Consider the following 19,601-nt stretch of genomic DNA (forward strand, 5'->3'; position numbering starts at 1 on the left):
GGTGTACAGGCACCGAGACACAAGTGCTCGTACCAAAAACTAGCAGGCTAACAGTAGTTTTCTAGACCCCTTGTGATCCTTTCACAACACTCCGACACATTCCTCAATAGACAACATTACAAGCTAAATTTCACTTTTTCTGCTGAGAGGCAAGTTTCAAGGAATATTTACATTTACATTATTTTCCAGAAAAGTGCCTGGATACCAGATCTCTGTTAGAGCATAACTGCAGATGGCTCTCTTAGGTCACTAAAGTTGCCACCAATAAAGTTTCCTCCTATTACCTGTAATGTTATAACACAGAAAGCTGTGTGAAACACTTCACAGTACCTTCTGGTTTGCTGGTGAAGCCTGGGAGCGGACATATGCGTCCCAGCATGCTTCAGAAAAGGCTCTGTCTAAGCTCAGCCCTCGCTGTAGGTATTGCACAATGAGTAAGGCTGTCTGAATGAGTGTTGACAATGAGGACGCTGGAGAACCTACAAAGAAGAAATAGCGCCATCCATGAGCAATAGATTCAGAAAAACGTCCAATGAAAATGGGCAAATTTCACCTTCACATCAAACTTCCACTCCAATCCACCCAGATACTTATTTTAGAAAGCCTTCCAAGTGGACTGTAGGGTCTCACTAGCACACAATGAACTTGTGGGAACATTCACACTCCTTGCCTCCCATTCCGCCCTCCTCCCCTCCTTCTCTGCCAGCAGTACCTTTTGGGGAAGTGACTAGATGACTCATTTACTAATGTGATAAAGCCTGGCCACACAGACCCTTGGGTCTAAAGCTGACACACACTGAAGGGGGCAAAATGAGCATGGTGCCAAAAAGAACCATGGGCTTTGAAATCTAACAGACCTGCTTTCAAATCCCAGCTGTCATTATTAACTGTCTGGATTTGACAAGTTAATCCACCTCTCTGAGCCTTATCTGTAAAATGGAAATATACCTTGCAGAACTAATGTGAGGACTAGATAAGCAGTCAACATTGCACCTAACACAGAGTACTTACTTAGTAAGTAACATTTCATTATTTTTTCATTATTGTCATTATTACTGCTCTTTCTTGAATATTTGGACATTTAGAAGAAGTAACACCTGTCTGTTTTAAACAACTCAAAGCTCCCTCTTTATTCAACCTTCAGGAGATTCAATGATGACCGTGAAGATTTGCAGGACAAACTTCACCAATCTCAGTGCAAAAAGCAGTACAGATATTCCTGAGTGTGGGTCTCTGACTGCATGCATCAGAATTCCCCAGGAAGCTTCTTTAACATGCTGATTCCTGTGCCTCACTCAGACCTGCTGAACCCAATCTCTTGGGGAAGAAGGGTACCAAGAGCAGCTACATTAACAGGCTTTCCCGGTAATTTCTATTTCTATGCACACTAAATGTAAGAACCCCTGAACTAGCAGTCAAATGGAATAACATGAATTTCCAGAGGAAGAAAACCCTGCAGAGGCCTAGAAGTCAAGCACCTTACCTACAACAGCACTTCGGATCTCTGAGTGCAAAGCCAAAAGGATGTCACACACACTGCCCCCCACCAACCCAAGGCTGTGCAGTAGGACTTTCAGATCCAGGTCATCTGGGATGCTCCCGTCCCCTTCTCCTGAAATGTAGATTTCAAGTCCACGATTCCTCATAGCTCGGGATATTTCTCCATGAACAGGATCCATTGAGAGGAAAAGTCTAGTAGTATAGCAATTCAAAGGAAAAAAAATCAAAATCTCAGTGCAACTGACAGTGCAGCTCAGCAACTGGTGAGGGCAAATCACACGTGGCTCATCTTCAGTGAGCTCATCAAGAGAGACACTGCTAACTCAACATACAGATGCTGTTTATATCTGCATTCTATCCTCTAGTTCCAAAATGCATCACTACAGCAAATCAGTTTCTCTAAACTTATTTTCCTAAGGAACTAAGTATTGTATATCCAGTGCACCTTTAGTACTGAGGACTGTAAAATTCTTCCTTTCAGATATTCCCCACATCAGGCAGTGCTAATTCATCACTTATTCTAACTCACCTACAGAGAAAAGAAAAAGGAGCAGTGTATTCTCCAGAAACACTTAGCTTCGTAACATTCAATGTCCATCAACTTCTGCATCCAGCTATGTGACAGCTCACACTTACCTCCAAAGCTAAACAGCTGATTGCTGCTAACCCTCCCCATACCAAACCTGCTCCTTTGCCAGTCTCCCCTTTCTCAATGAATGGTACCCCTTTACCCCATTACTCAAGCCAAAACCTTAGATGCCGTCTCTGCTCCCTCCTTTCCTTAACCCACAAGCCCGTGAGAAAGCCCCTCTGACCTGACCGCCCGAGGCTAAGCTATCACCTCTCCCCTGAGCTGCAGAAGGCTGGTCCCTAGTCTCCCTGCTTCCAGCCTTCACCACCAACCCAAGGCAGGGACCTCATCTTTCTTATTTACTGCTGTGCCCCCCAAAGCACACCAGCACCTGGCAAATAGCAGAGCCTCAGTAAATATTTGCTAAATCCATGAATGTACGAACACGCTCATGACTGAGTGTACAGATACGATACGTAAGGTGGCCCTAATCAATGGTCACCTCTGACGTCAAGGCTGTCAGATTCTGAGGCACAAACTTAAGAGGCATAAATACCTGAAATTGGGATTTGGTGTTATGGTGGGAGTGGACCCATCGATGATTCCTCTCTCACTAACAGTGAGGACACCTCCGGGTTCCAGCAAAGCATTCAAACGATCCAGCACCGATGGGCTGCATAGAGAGAATCCAAATGGGGAACAGGCTGGCGTGCCACACTGACTGCTGCCCTGGCTCAGGCCTCTCACTGCGCCTGACCCATGTCTTCCCTTCAGCACAGATCACATCCCCGTACAGAACTGTGATTCTTCCAAGATCTCTTTTCCTATCAATACCCGTTCTCACTCCCCAAGGCACACAGTCCAGTGATTCATACACAGTAAATACACAAAATGTTCGTTGAATAAATTAAGGAAAATGTTAGAAAGTTCCCTGAACTAATAAAACTGTCTTCTCTTTCCCCTTCCCTCTCCCCCACTTCCCAATATTATCAAATCCATTTAAAGGTAACTGGATTTTAAATCAAAACATTCTGAAAATGTTCCAGGTAGAGAAGCCCATCACCTGACCTGTATTATGCTCACTGTACAGTTGCCCTTTTCCTTACTTCAGAATCAAGTGGTACACACTGAATGCACATTTACTAAATGTCTGCCCTGTGTCAGACCCTCCATTTAAAAAATCTGTACTTAAGAATGACCCTAACAGGGAATTCCCTGGCACTCCGGTGGTTAGGACTCAGTGCTTTCACTGCCGGGTCAGGGAACTAAAATACCACAAACTGCGTGGCATGGCAAAAAAAAGAAAGAAAAAAAACGAACAAAAGGAAGCTTTCTGATGTTAAATACAAAGGTGTAACTCAAAGGATGTTAGTTGGAAAAGTAATCCAATTTTGTTAGCCTTCGGTTCAGCTCAAAACTATCTGCTAGAACTAAAATATCGTAACTTAACAACCAACTAACTACCATTGTTCACCACTGGGAGAAGTCTATAGAATATAGCTGAGGATGTGTTTCTAGCTAAGAAAACAGTGGCTTAAAAATACCAGAGCTGGAATTCCCTGGTGGCGCAGTGGTTGAGAATTTGCCTGCCAATGCAGGGGACACGGATTCAAGCCCTGGTCCAGGAGGATCCCACATGCCGCAGAGCAACTAAGCCAGTGCGCCACAACTACTGAGCCTGCGCTCTAGAGCCTGCGAGCCACAACTACTGAGCCCGTGCTCCGCAACAAGAGAAGCCACCGCAATGAGAAGACAGCGCACTGCAACGCCTGCGCACACCAATGAAGAGGAAGGGAGGGAGGGAGGGAGGGAGGGAGGAAAAACAAAACCAGAACTTCCACCTGGGTTTCTACTTTGACAAGCATATCTCAAATTTCAATCAGACCCACTCATGATTGAATAAAAGGTCCTTACTTGCAGAAGTTAACATTGTCCATCAAAAGCCAATCTCCAGACTTCAGGGCCCGAACCAACATGCTGTCAACCCATTCGAAAGTGCCACAGCTTCGGCCACTGGCTGACTGCATAAGCTTCACACCAAAGCTTCGGAACTCTTCCACGAGTTTGGCAAACTCTGAAACATCACAGCCACAGTATTTAATTTCAAACCAGGGCAATCAAAAACAAACAAAACAAAAAACTAACAGTTTATTAAAAGAAGGCTGGAAATTTCTGGCCCAGTTCTTTAAAGTTTCATAATAGGGTAAACAAAAAGATTTTCATTTTTGTTTGAACAAAACAAGTAAGAAAATTAGGTTTGGGGATAGAAAATACTTAAATAGCTTTCTGAATGAATGGCTAGATAAAGCTGACTCAAGGGTGATGGAGAAGGGAAATTATCTTTATGTGTTTTAATTTTTCAAATGAGGAAGGATAATGTCTTCCACCTATTACTGCATTTATACTATAGGAAAGTGCTGTTAAGTCGGCACAATGCAATCAGTGTCATTAAACAGGGCATCCTTTGTAATGACCATATCATATACAGTAACAACCGGTATTTATTTGCTTCATAGTTTAGATAGTCCTTTCCCAGAATTTTTTCAATTGATCTTTCTTATTAGAAATTGTTTCCCTATATAAGATAACCAACAAGGACCTACTGTATAGCATAGGGAACTCAACTCAATATTCTGTGATAACCTATATGAGAAAAGAACCTAGAAAAGAATGAATATATGTACATATATAACTGAATCACTTTGCTGTACACCTGAAACACCACATTGTAAATCAACTATACTCCAACAAAATAAAATAAATGAATTTTTTTTAAAAAAGAAAGAGAAGAAATTGTTTCCTGACCCTTTTTCATATCATAAGGTAATATATGTTGGATTTCTGCTTCTAGCCATGAAGAAGGAATAGTAAGGTTGAGACTTAACCTTCCAGTGTTTAACGATTAGAGAACTGGTAAAATACATGAAACAGCTGCTTTCAGATGTCAGAAAACAGTATAGGACTGTGACACCTGAGGGAAGGAGGTCCTATAATGGCCGGCTTTCTGCCTGGAAGCAATTTCTAGACTGCAAAGTGGGAAGGGGAAACTCAAACAGATCCCAAGGCTTCAATGACCTGAGGTCAAAGACTTGAATTCAGGGAGGCTACAGCAACTAGAATGAGGGGAAGGGTGCTCAAATGGCAAGAGTTACTCAAAGGGATGGCTCCAGAAATCCAGATGAGGGCTCCTGGAGTCTTTGGCTCAATAATAATCTTCACACATGCATGTGAAGGCTGAAGCTCCACAAGCATGAGCAAAAACTTCCAAGGAAAGGACAGTTACCGGGGAGCTGTGAGCTGAACAATTCCCAGAGTTCACACAGGGCTGAACAACACTCCAGTTCCCAACAGTCAAAGTGAAGAGACTCCACAGAACACACAGGACCTTCAGCAGAGATGCCATAGGGTCATGCCTCAAGAGCAGGGCTAACTTTAACCCTAGAGTAAAGGTTACTCCGGACCTGACCTTAAACAGCTTAAGTGCAAGCTTGAAAAGATAAAAGTGATCCATAAGCAACTCAACTGCCTTATTCCCCCCAAAGAAAACCTCAAAAAAACCAAAATGTAGCACTTAGCAACTTACATTCAAAACGCCCAGAATCAAAAAAACAAAATGCAGCACTTAGCAACTTAAATTCAAAATGCCCAGAATCTAATAAAAATTCCTAGATATATTTTCTTGCTTCTTTAAGTCCCTAAGGGCTGCATTCTGATGTTAATAGAGCTATTATATATATGCTCAACATGTACAAAGATTTAAGATAAAATATGAAACTAGAATAGATTTTAAAAGTCATACATGTTCATCAGAGGGACATTAAAAGATATAAAGTTAAGAAGAAGAAAAGACATTTTTAACCAAAAGTAAAATAGTAGTAGACAAACTGTTTTAGACCCAGCCTCTTTCACTCTATCAATATCCCTAAGAAATGAATTACTCAATACGAAGTCAATCCTAAATAAAAAGCAGTATTGGGATTTCCCTGGCGGTCCAGTGGTTAAGAACCTGCCTTCCAATGTGAAGGACATGGGTTCAACCCATGGTCGGGGGAACTAAGATCCCACATGCTGCAGGGCAACTAGGCCCGTGCACCGCAGCTACCGAGCCAGAGCGCTCTAGAGCCCGTGCGCCACAACGAAGAGCCTGCGCGCCACAACGAAAGATCCCACATGCCACATCTAAGACCTGATGCAGCCAAATAAATATATAAATAAATAATTTTTTTTAAAAAAAGCAGTATTGAGGATGGGCTGTGAGGAACTTCCCTAGATATTTACATTTTAACAGACTTATGTAAGAAATCCATACACACCAGATTCCAGGCTTTGAAGTCAGAGAGGACTGGAGCCCAAACGTAGTCTAACCACTTGGTAACAAGAAGGTTATTGGGCAGGTTATTTTACCTCTATGAGCATCCATTTCCTTATGTATAAAATGGGGTTCATTTTTCCTTGTAATGTGGTGTTGTTGTGAGGGTTAAAAGTAAACGTATTTAACATAGCGTCCACCACTCAGTAGGAATTCAAACCTCAATGATAAGTTTTACAATACCTATCTTTTAAAAATATATAAAGTGATGGATGACTTCATTAACATATCTAGTAGTTAATTTGAATGAATGAGTAAAGAATTTCAAATTCAAATGGTGAGCTTGAATTGGAAAATGACAGATCAAAACAACATTGAAATCACTGTCTTAACTAAGAAAGTAAACTATCTAACCCACTGCTATGGATACAATGTTGAGACAGTGGGAAGAGGGGAGTCGCATTTCTTCACCCCTAAGGAATCAACTATTCCCAAGGAATAACTGAGAATGCCTAAGGAATAAACAGTTAAGAGCTGGTTTTGGAAAGGACCACAACCTTAGTGACAGGCCTTAAGCTTTCATCAATTCTCCCCTAAAGGCGTGCTCATTACCACCCAAAAAGTTGCACTACAAGATGAGAGTTGTGTATTTCCAGGTTAACTGAGGAACTTCCTCCATCTTCTATACAAAATAGATACCTAGCTATCAATTTAGACTTCTGTTCTTCAGTTTGAAATACGATTTCTTGAGAAGTTATTAACAAGTTTAAAAAACAGGCCAACAAAAAATAAAACCGAATTTACATACAAGTCACTGTGGTTGATTATACACAGAATAAATCAAACTCAGTAACCAATCTTTCCTGTTTCCTTTATTTAGGATCACCAATTCTGAATACTTTATATCAGCTTCATTTTATTTCCTAGGACAAAGATTTCCAAGTTTTGATTGTTAATAATCATTAAATTCATTTTAAAAATTATGGGCATTGCATTTACAAATATATTACCTGTGGGTGGACACTATGTGGGCAATGGCAAGTGTCTGCTACACACAGCCAAACACACATACCTGCCTTGGAGTATGAGTTGATTTTATTGTTGAGTCTCTGCATAAGCAGTAACACTGCTTCCAGCTTGCTGACGATCTCCATCGTGACACCTTTGCCACCTTCTCCAAGACACTTGGGCTTATACGTCAGAAGGAAATGACTCCAGGCTCGCAGCACTACTTCTGCATCGTCAGCACTGACGAGGAGGCTGTCTCTTACCAGGGCCCTGACAGTGCCCTCCACCTTCTCAAGGAGCTGCCTCCACGGCCGGATGAGATCAACCTGCAATTTCCAGAGCACGTGAACCCAGCACAGCCCATGGCCAGAATCAAAGAACACTGCTACTGTAGCTACCACCAACACAGAAGACCACCAGCCAGACCACACGGTTCATTGTGTTCTGCCTGAAAATGCAGAGGCAGATCAGTTACCTGCTCAAATCCACCCAGAAGCTCCGAAGTGTCCATTGCACTGTTCATGGCCATGATCTTTAAAGTGTGACCAGTAAGGTGTGCCAGGAGCTGAACCAAGCTGGTCTTGCCCACCGAGGCTGGCCCCACAAGGATGACCATCCAGCTCATCTGTACACACTTCATAACTGACTCCAGAGACTGTAAAGACCGGTGCAGGAGCAACAGGGGCCGGCAGGTCGGGGGAGGAACGTAGCTGCCACGGGAAAGCACTGAGTAGCCCAGCTGAAAAAGACATGCCGATGAGTTTTCACAAGTGTGCCTGCGAGGGGCAGCGGAAGCCACAGAAAACTGAGCGAGGATGCCCTCCTCCCTCACCTGAACTTCGCCGGGAGCGATGTGAAGCAGTCTGGTTCCCAGGTATGGGTTAGACTTTGAACTAAACACATCCTTGAATACAGCAATGACCTAAAGGAAGAAGATGATACAGTCAAAACACACACCACTCCACCAAATTCTGAGCCAAACCTTCTAGAATGAATACCAGTAAACATGAACACAACAGGAGAATGACAATATTCTGAGTCCTTATCTTTTTGAATTTTCTTATAAAAAGGATAGATTGCATTTAATTCTTCAGAATGAAAGTAAAGTGAAGCTTAAGAAAATAGTAATCACATAAACTCAAATTATTTTGAGATTCCAGTGAGACTATACCATAAATTAAAGCCACAGAAACTACGGTAAATCTTGAGATGAAAAATGAATTTGCTTTCATCATTCAAGATACCACCTAAAGAAGGTAGAAGAGAAGAGAAACATGAAGTTTGTGAAGAACAATGACTGGTTCCTGAGTACCTACCATGTGCCAAACATTATATTAGGTGCTTTAATAGATTATTTCTGATCCTAATACCCTTGCAAAATAGGTATTTCCATTTCCATTTTATAGATATGGATTAGGGGATTCATGAGAGTTATATGATTTGCCCACGGGTGGTAACTGATTTCAAATCTAAGCCTGTCTGACTCCAAAATCACTGTTATCTTTCTAAATGTTTACGTACAGAGGACAAGCAAAGTAATTTCTCTGACTGATTATTTACAGTCACTTATCCCTTCCTTAGCAGCAATACTGTTAAAAATGTCCTGTTAACTGTACTTCTTTTTTGCATTTTTTTTTTTTAATCTAAGAGGAGCTGGGGAGGGGAAAAGATAAGGGTGTGTAAAAAACACTAATTTAGCCCATAGCAGCCACAAAGATTCCAGCCACCCAAAATATTTACAACAAGCTGTGCATTTCTAACAAAGCAGCAATATTCATACTAATCAGTGTATACTGGACTGAAGTCAGAAAATAAAAACAACAAAGATAAAATCATAATGAGTATCAAACACTGAGTAAAAGCCTAAAAGCAGCACAGAAGAAAATGCTCCCACCACCTACTCCTTGGTCCAGGCGATTTCTGACCTTATATCCCACTCTACAGCATACCATTCTCCTCACCCTGATATTATACCAGAGTTAAAATTACAAATACTTTTATAGCCTCTCTTCTTCTATTATTATTTTACTTAGCTTTTTTCCCCCTCAGAAAACATTTGGTCAACTACAGCAACTGAATTGGAGGAGTGATGGAAACCTTTCACACCCTACAGTGACTCACCAGCTGACGAACATCAATTACTCAACACTGGCCAGTCCTGCCACAGTTAACATTCTGTAGCCAGTAAGTGGAGGAAGACATTAAAATACTAGCTGATGACAAGTTAATTAAAATTTGTGGAAAAAAAACAAAACTAACTGAACATCTTGTCCTAACATCCTGAAAGCCATTTGCATGTGATAAATGAGTTGTTAGCACTGGGCTAGACTCTGGGTGCCACATAAAAGGGGATCCGTGTTCTTAGTAGCAGAATGAAAGTGTGTGAAAGTCACTTGTGCCACGGGCAGCCACACCTTCACATCAGTAAGGAGGTTACTGCTTCTAACTCACATGAATCTGTAAGTTACTTTGTTTGTAAACAACTGTGATACAGCAGAAGGAATAGCAGGCAAAGTGGAAAGGTCTGTGCTGGAGAGCTGGCTCTGCCACTTGCTGCACTGAGACTCCATGACTCTGAGCCTTGGATCCTCATCTCTAAGAGGTCATGACAGCACCTCCCACCTGCAACTGTTGTGAATTTTCCATGAACTGGACTTGAAATAACACAAAGCAAAATGCACACATTATTAGTTTACTAAGTTGAAAATTCTGGTGTTGTTTTCTACTTACAAAGGGATATTTTTACTTCCATTTAGATAGAGCATTTCCTCTCTCTTTTCATCTATTTATCCTTTCCAGATAAAATACTTTGCAATCTGACATTTAGTTAAAAGTAGAAAGCCCTCCTCCTCTGCTGGTTATCACCTGTCTTCCCCTGCTTCTCACTGTGGTGCCTGGAAAGGTGATAAAGACCAAGCCTTTATTAATGGAGGGCAATACTGTTAAAGAAGGTCTGCAATCATGGGGATTTAGATGGATAAGCAAACTGTGTCCTCCAAAGCAAACTACACTATGAGACTCTGAGACAGGTGAATGTTTAGTTTCTTCCCATGACTTCTAAATTTCCAAGCCGCTTTACTGGCTTTGGCATTGTTAATGAGTACACCCCTCGGTCCCTCAGGAAGAAATCAACTTACAGATGGAAAGAACTGCAAAGAGCAAGTATGGAACTCACCTTTTCTTTATCTTCCTTGGTTCTCATTCTTTCACCATAGACCAAAAACACATGCTGACCAGGATCGTAACACCCAGGGGACTGGTCAACTAGCATCAACTGACACCAGCGGAAAAGGTCCCGGAGGTTGAATTCCCAGGGTCCTCCTATTTGCCCCCATTTCTTCTCGACAGTCACTTCATGATCAATCTAAAAAGAAAATACCCTTACTGGGAAAGCATGTCCCACTGCTAGGCACTGCATTAAGTACTATCAGTGTACTGTGAATGCATACATAATCCAAAACAGAGAGTAACAGGCTTGATTCAGATGTCTCCTTCTCCCAACCCAGACTTCTCAATGCCAGGAATACACTGTAAGCATTGACAACGATACATGCAACAGAACTGAATTACTGTAACCCTCAAATGAGTAGCTTGCCTTCCACTAGAAACTTTTAGAAGTCTATGTGATTTATCTTAGTTACGGAGACTGGTAATTTAGTGTTCCACGTTGAGAAAATGAGAACATCAGAAAAACAAAGAACAAATAATAGGTGTAGGTACTTACTTGGTTGTTGAAAGCAACCATTTTTTTAACAATACTTTTGTCAATGGCTGGAAACAGAGTACTGGCGATGAACTCCATGTCTATTACTGTAAGGGGATCCACAAAGACCTAGAAAATCCAAAAATAACATGAAAAAATGCCATCGTTTCTCTTTACCAAACACCAGAAATGACTACCATGACTTATGTAAAATTTTCATTTAACACCAAAGTAGTTAATACCTCAGTAATATATATATATTTCAGTTATAGAAATTTCTTTTCTTGCATTTTTAGGATACGGAATCACATAAAATCTTTGAAATATAGAGCAAAAGAGGGTTTCCTTGTTAGCTTCATTCTAGTGAATTAGAGAAAGACGTGCAAGTAATTTTTTTAAGTATATTTGTAATTTTAATTTCCTATATATTATGTAAAACGCTCTAAAAAATCCAGATGGTAGGTATGTGAGCATTCATTTTAAAATCTGATCAACTTTTCAATATGTTTGAAATTTTTCATAATAAATTTCTTAAAAGATACTCAGTAAATTCTTAATTATCAAGGGGTGGGGGCATAAAAGAGAGCTAACATCTAGAAGCATTTCCAAGCCACTACATTAGCCAAACTTTGAAAAAAGATGTTAAAACATGTAAGCCTACGTGTATACACACACACACACACATACACACACACACACACCTTCTGCTGCAAATGAGAATTAAGGTAATAAGAAAAGATACCAACTATTAATACTGGTTGACTTTGGTATGGAGATTACTGGGTTTTTTTCTTCATGGTAGTTTTTTATACTTTATTTTACTTAGATTTAAATGCATTTTCATTATAAAATAATCTTTTAATGTTCTAACAGATCACAAATACACTTGAAAAGGTCAAAGATTGGCCTTAATCTCTGAGCACAGTAATAGAATCCTCAAGATGGTGGTCATCTTACTTTCCTCCAACTGATAACATACCAGGTCCTCTGAGACCTAAGATAAAGGATTCATAGCAGGAGAGAAGTGATTATGGGAATCAGTCACATTGATATCCAACATATAAAGATATGAAATCGAGAAGCAGATCATTACACTGAGCCTGTCTCATTCTCATAGTGGGCACCCTCACAGCTATGTGTCAGCAGTATTATTGCCCCTGACACCACCTTTGGTTTTGGGGGCAAGAGCAAATCTTACCTGAGTAAACCTATTTAGGAAAGACCTGGGTAAGCCCTTCCTTCCGCCTCCTTGTCTAAAAGGATTTTGACAACCAAAAATCTTCGTCTTCTCATGCAGCACTTGAAAGCTCATTCCTAATTCAGGAATATAGATTTCTCCTCGGTGGTCAAAACAAGCATTGAGTCCTTCCAAGACTGACTGTGAAGCCAGGTTAAGCTATTTAGAGAAGAAAGAGCATATACTTATTTTATATGCTGTATAGCTGTTACAAAAAGCAAAAGAATAATATGCACAAAAAGTAGTCTTATCCTCAAGGGGGAAGGAGTTCAAACATTGGTAACATTCTGCTTCTCAAGCTGAAACTGATGTGTATTCCTCCTATTATTTCATATATATGTTAGAGAAATTTGGGGTGTATAAAATAGCAATAATTTTTAAGTAAACTGAGTATGTAGGTTAAATTTTTTTAAAGCAGTTAAATTAGTCTCAAAAATAAAACTGTATCCATTATCTGCTCCTATATTGGCCTACTTTATAAATCATAGCTTACAAAAGAAATTTTCCAATACAAAGATATCTCACTTTCGCTCTGGGATTTTTTTAAGGTAAAGTAAAATAGCTCTTTACATACTTACATAAACATCCTTCCCAGCTCAAATACTGAATAAACTCCCCAAATGGGCTTCAAAGTCACGATATAAACTACATAAAGTAGATCTAACTATGCCACAGTTTTGTGAACAATAAGAACAGACACGAGGATTTGTGGGTGTGGGAGCCAGAAATGGAAAGAGCTGAATGGGGGTCCTCAGATGCTGAGTTCAGGGCTCAGGGATGTGAAGTATGGGTGGTTTTTAGGTAACATGGAAAAATTCAACTGTGAAATGTGAATCAGTAAAATGCAAATGGGCCAAATATCAGATTATATTAGAATTTCAAGTGTCATGTTTACATAAGCACTCAAAACACAAACTCTGCTATATACCCACATACGGGGCAAGTTCTAAAAGGTGCTCTTATGTGTGACTGCAAGGCCAGAATGCCTTGCAGTCCCTTTGTGCATTTCCACAAAATATGACTACTACAGTCAGTAGTCTTCTAGCTTTGAAACAAGGCACTCTTTCCTTCCTGGCTGATGATTATTCTATCACATATCTTTTTCAAAAAAACCTGGGGGGAATAAAACAAAAACCAAAACCCTCCCTTCTCTTTAATATCTGGTAATTAGGAAGCAGCTCAGCAGAAAAGGAATCCATCCCCCTTACTGCAGATGCAAGGGGGGTCTGAATCTAGGGAACCTGCTGGGGCCTGTGTCAAAAGTCATCTGTGGACTTTCATCACTCAAATCATTCAAGCTACACAACTACTTGCTCGCCTTTTCAGGAACTGACATTGCACATCCCGAACTCAAATCCTTTGGCCACAACCTTCAATGTTTTATTTTGTGCATCACTTCTCCACATCTCTCTAGCTGCCTGTCAGTCACAGAGATTCGGCACTTATCACATGTCTCATGATGTGCTCTGTTCTTCTGGTCATTAGTTTCTCCCATTTATCCCAATAATTAACGCACATATAACACTGACCATTTTCTCACCCTTTTTCTATGTCTCTTCCTACTATAACTTTCCCCAGCCTCTCTGCTGAAATGGGGTGGTTGGCACTATTTGTAAACTATGTTTATCTCTGAAAATAAATACAAACACAGCAAAGCCTGCCAGCGACTAGAGCATAAAACTAGTGAAGAGGCACATTTTCTGGAGGCTAGCTCACGAAAGTAGGAGAGTTTGTAGGTTATACTGGGTTGGCCAAAAAGTTTGTTTGGTTTTCTGTAAGATGCTGTGGGAAAACCCAAACGAACTTTCTGGCCAACCCTACACACGGGGGCAGTTCTGTATACGCTTTCTGACGAGTGACTTTTCTTATTCGTAAAAGAGACCACGGAGGATTCGTTTCATCAGGGAATCTGCCTTTACGAGCCAAGAGCACGATCATCCATTGCGAAATGCCCTCAAGCCTCGAAAAGTTCTGCCCCCACCCCCGTCTCTCACACTTGTGGTCCCACGTTGGCACAATGGGCCGTCCTCTCACCTCATCCAACACAACCCAATGGCCTGCCTTCAGGGCTGCCAGCAAGGGGCCATCGTGCCAGGCAAACTCTCCTCCCTTGCCACCTTCAACAGGTAGATCTGCTCCAAACAGGTCTGTGATGTCCTTTGAGAGGAGGAAGAAATGGGGTAAGGCCAACATTACATAGGAAATTAACTATATCCCAAGACCCCAAACATAAAATGGTAAATCCTTAGGCCCTGTACCACTTTTTAGTCTTACCCCCAAGACAGAACTAATCAATCCCAGAACTTTTTACCAGGAGCCCGGACATGCCCCAAGCGTCTTATCATCCCAACAGTCTAAGCATCTATCAACTGCAGCTCTAGATCAAAAGTTCTCAACATTGGATGTACTTGGAAATAAACTGGTGACCTTAAAAAACAAAAACCAAAACCACGCACAACAAAAACAATGCCCAGGCCCTCCTCCCAGACCCCGTCCCAGGAGATTATTTGTCATCTCTGTCCCATATTTTCTTAAGATTGTTTAAAGGGTCATTTTATCTGTAATTAATATTTTTAGAAAGGACAAAAATAGAGAGAGACTGTATTATAATAAAAACTGAAATGAGCGATTCTCTCTCAAAACAGGATTACAATAAAGCATCCAGAGAGAATAATACTACAGGTGTCATCTATTAATGAACACAAAAGGAGAATTAGGTTTGTGGGTCATGTTGCTATGGTCTTTATCACCATGAAATATCTGGGGTTCTGACATGGTGATTATTTCTGACTAGAAAGCTCTATAAACAGATAAAAACATTACTCCCTACACCTACCCCCATCAGGTGGAGCATGACTTAAGCTTACCGTCTGCTCGGACAGGTTGATTCGGACAAGAGTGTTGCCTGAAGCCTTGGCTAAGGCTCCCACCAAGCTCGTCTTGCCCACACCAGGGGAGCCCTCCAAGAGGATAGGTTTGTTCAGTCTTGTAGCTCTCAAGAGCCTCTGGGCATTCATAGCTGTGGTGCCTGCGCTGAGTGCATAGTCGGCGATATTACTCCTGTGCAAGACAGGTCCTGAAGTGGAGAAAAGAAAAGCCACGTATAAGCTGGACATCACCAAATCATACACATATATCAACTGGAGATTAAAAGAATCCCCCAAGTAGACTGTCAGTCAGTGAAGTACCATCTGTGGTGAAAACGCTTAGCCCTATTTTGATATTTCCTCACTTTTGGGTCCACGAAATGCTTTCCAGGAAGAGCCAGCAGCATACTTTCTTCAACTGTGCCTACTACACAGATCTCGGCACTTCCTACACCTACATCTATACATACCCGTATAGGTCGAAACTGCAAGCATACATCTTTCCTTTCACAACCTACACCTGGAATTACTATATGTACTTGTACAATTTACCTTATACTTCTATTTTCCTAAAAGTCAAGTGGAAACTTGGCATATAAGCCCGTATAAACAATTTCATCCAAGGTTTTTAGGCCACCAAGACAATTCAGGATGCATCCTTAACCCATAATATAGCTGAAGTAAGTGCAGGACTAATAAGTCTTAGAGGGCTTAATATTTATGCCACTATGTCTCCTGGTAGAAGCTGTTGGTATATCAGTCTGGAGGCAGTGGGGCTAGGAAAACATTTATCACCTCAGCTACGGAAGCAGAAGCAAGGACCACCCCAGTCCCAGGCCACGAGCACACAGCTCCTACACGAGAGAACTGAATACTACCATGATGGCTTAGGGAAGGGATCTAATGGTTAGATCACGGGGGGGCCCATCAGGGATGAGGACAGCACTGTTGAAGAGGGAGAGGGAAAGGGGCAATTTCCATTCAGCCCGGAAGATGGGCTGGTTTAGTTCACCACTGAACCCCCGCTAACTGCCACTACACCTCTACACATTCCGGGCATTCAACAATTCTTGACACAGAGAGGAAAGCAGGGACAAGAAATAGATGACTCTGATAGAGAAGCAACAATCCGAAAAATCCAGAGTGCCCTGGAAAGATATCTAATATAACTACCTCATTTAAATATTTGACAGAGGCAACCTAATAAGAGCAAGGATTAGAACTGAAATCCACCTGCATTTCCTATTTAATCACTCATTTATTCATCCATTCACTCACTCAGCAGACATCCTCTGAATGCTTATGACTGCTAAGCTACGTGGCAGATGCCAGGGACAGGAAGATGAATGACACCTGCCCTCAAGGGTTCACAAAACTGTTTTTGTAAAAGGTGATAAAGTTCTATAGTTGAAACATTATGGGCTGAATTACCACTGTAGGAAAGGTCTTGTTTTGAGCACCAAATAATAAACATATAAATGCATTTTTATGGGACAATTTACTCGTGTGTTAAAGACTGTATTTTCTCCTATTTTTATATGCCTGTCATATATTTTTAACCACTCACACAATTATGATTATGCCAAGTCAGATTCTAACTCAGATAACTAGTTCAAAAGTAATCATGATATACTAAAGTTAAAAGTCACAATAAAGGTCAAGTATTTGTAAACCACAAGAAGAGAATCTTATTTATTTAAAATCATTCTTACCCCTTGGTATAAAAAATGGATGAATTCCCCAAAGGTTATCTATCCCAGTGAATTCTTTGGCTTTGAGTCTGTCATACATCTTCAATTCGTTTTTCTGACTTTCTGTAAGTCGGACGATCTTGGAAAGTTTCTTGATTAGGAATTTCAGACATTCTTTGCGAGCCAAGAGAGCTGTACCAAACCCAGATGAAGTTACCCCTAAAGGAAGAGGATCGGTCCATCAAACAACAGCAGGGCACCCAGCTTCACAACCACTCAGCAGGAACTCTAGGACAGGCTCCTGAATCACAGCCAAAATACGATTGCTAGTATAAGCAGCCCTAAGAAGGAGTGTGACTTCCCTCTCCCCACAACTGTCACGTCATCAATTCAGCAGCAGCTTATTCAGTAAAGCACTCCAGTCACTCCATGAGAAATCAGTCTGGAGAAAAGAGTAACTACTACGGTACTTTTAGTCATGTGGGCTTGTATTTCTAATTTTCATGGCTGAAAAAAACTTAAACATTAAATTTAATAAAATTGTAGTAAACTTAAACTACAGGATTCAGGCCTGTTAACTCTAAATGACTGAGTTAAGAAATGTCATGTTAAGTTCTTCAGGAGCGAGAGCATTCCCAGCAGTCTTCTTTCTATCATAATCACTACTTCACATTTACTAAACCCCTGGTCTATAAGCAATGAAAAGTTTTCGTGTATCTTTTGCACCAATCGCCTCTCAAAAAGAGTAAAAGAACAAGAGAGCCACTGTGAGTCTTGGAAATGTTAAAGGTACCTGGGCTCAGAGGCCTGGGCTTGCTCCACCTCACAGTCCCCTCTACCCTGACCCCTTGTTCTCACCAGCGAACAGACAACATACCTGAACCTATTCCATCTATGTACACCAGGCAGGCGGCGTGGACAAAAGATGTCACTGTGGAGATGGTCTCTGGACTTTTCAAAGCAGCTTCCTCCCCCATTGTGTTCATGAAGTTAACCCAGGACAGGATATCTCTGATACTGACCACACACCTTCGGCCAAACTCCTGGTGGGTCAGCCAGTCAATGAAATCCAGCATCACCTCAGCTATGTCAGACCCTAAGACACACACAAGAAAGCAAAGGTATTTGCTGTTTGGGAAGACTCCGGACAGGGATTTGCAACCTGGGGCCCATCGATGGGGCCCATCGATGGTTTAAAAGGGATCTACGTTTCATGAGATTATATGCAAATTTTTGTGAATGTACATTAATACTTTTTCTAAGCAAATGGGGTCCACGGCTTTAATCACATTCCCATAGGGTTCAAGAACAGCATTCTACCCCTACCAAAACAAACAAACAAAAAAACACCAGAAAGAAAACATTGAGAATTAAAGTCTAAGGAAGCGCCCTGAAAACAGCTCAAAGAAATATTCATTTGGTTCATGTTCAGATACAATTTTGAAGACAAGACACAATGATTTTAGAAAACACACAGATTTCTTTATATTTTTAATGGATTCAGTGGAATGGGGATTATCATGATTTCAGCGGCATTTAGTATAAGTTTTTTGTTTGTTTGGTCCATCTGTTCATCAATCACAATTTAGCAAATTAGAGGACTCACAAATTATGTTTCGTGATTCAAGTAAATGACTATTCTAATTTTCACAATTTCATACTGTAAAATATTTGTCTGGAAACAAAGTACTTAAGTCATACACAGACATTCAAAGCAATGACAATCAAATTTAGTAGAGTACTTCATATAACTTCTGAAGTCAATAGTAAACATTTATCTAAAAAGTATGAATACCAAGGAATGTTTTTTAAAAAGAAAATATGATAGGGAGGAATCGGTACTGCTGTAATAAAAAGTAGACTATACAGTAACAGCTTTCAAGCTACACTGCAAACTGGTTAGAAGAAAAATACTAATTACAGAAAAAAACACAAATCTTAAGAAAGAACATAAAATGACATGTCCTCATGGGGGAAAGTCTAGTAACAAGAGGAAAGAAATTAAATACTGTTTCAAAAGCTAGATGTTAAACATGAGTACCTGGATCCACATTTCAGAGTGGAAAAAATCTGAGGTAAATCAAGGACTTAAGGAAAATGAAATAATTTATCCATTAATAGAGAGGAATTAAATCATGACTATTAAAGAACTAGAAGATCATCAGAGATAAAATGGATGGGATGGGTTCATATATGTATTTTTAACAACAAATATTGAAGATAACAAAAGAGAAACCTACATGATAAATATATTAAGGAATATTATCCAAAAATATACAAAATAAGTTATTTTAAAATAAACTACAGAGAATGCTCCATTCACTAGTAATAAAAGAAAATGAAATTTTACAACACCCATTAAATTAAGGATAAATTAAGGATAAAATAACAGATTTCATTGTGTTTAAAAAGAAAAAAATGACAGGAATTCCCTGGCAGTCCAGTGGTTGGGACTCGACGCTCTCAGTATTGGGGCCCGGGTTCAATCCCTGGTCGGGGAACTAAGTAAGCTGCTGGCAGCACTGTGAATGGGGCCAACTTTCTGGAGAGCAATCTGGCCACAACTAATGGGAGTTCGGAAGTTCCTTGCTTCTACTTCTAGAAATACAATTCAAAGAAAAGCTCTGAACAATATGTCATTTTAAGGAAAAGAGAATGCTTTGAGAAATATTGGTCAATGAAAGTTTGAGAATGGAAAAAGCAGCTCACATGCCC

The 19,601-nt window shown here is 40.5% G+C and overlaps 1 protein-coding gene across 5 annotated transcripts in view; it reads right to left on the bottom strand.

Moving 5' to 3' along the window:
- MDN1 (midasin AAA ATPase 1) overlaps positions 1-19,601 on the bottom strand; it is a 153,657-nt gene that overhangs the window by 65,759 nt on the left and 68,297 nt on the right. For all 5 annotated transcript variants that reach the window (XM_059083214.2, XM_067011467.1, XM_067011468.1 and 2 more), the window contains 14 exons: positions 17,764-17,982; positions 16,908-17,105; positions 15,196-15,404; positions 14,363-14,485; positions 12,290-12,487; positions 11,113-11,220; positions 10,564-10,752; positions 8,221-8,310; positions 7,864-8,127; positions 7,453-7,714; positions 3,986-4,145; positions 2,628-2,744; positions 1,484-1,692; positions 331-479 (listed from right to left, as the gene is read on the bottom strand). In XM_059083214.2, the coding sequence (XP_058939197.1) occupies positions 331-479; positions 1,484-1,692; positions 2,628-2,744; positions 3,986-4,145; positions 7,453-7,714; positions 7,864-8,127; positions 8,221-8,310; positions 10,564-10,752; positions 11,113-11,220; positions 12,290-12,487; positions 14,363-14,485; positions 15,196-15,404; positions 16,908-17,105; positions 17,764-17,982 (2,495 nt within the window). The remainder of the gene's footprint in view (positions 1-330; positions 480-1,483; positions 1,693-2,627; positions 2,745-3,985; positions 4,146-7,452; positions 7,715-7,863; positions 8,128-8,220; positions 8,311-10,563; positions 10,753-11,112; positions 11,221-12,289; positions 12,488-14,362; positions 14,486-15,195; positions 15,405-16,907; positions 17,106-17,763; positions 17,983-19,601) is intronic.

This window comes from Kogia breviceps, chromosome 13 (genome assembly GCF_026419965.1).
Source record: "Kogia breviceps isolate mKogBre1 chromosome 13, mKogBre1 haplotype 1, whole genome shotgun sequence".
NCBI lineage: Eukaryota > Metazoa > Chordata > Mammalia > Artiodactyla > Physeteridae > Kogia > Kogia breviceps.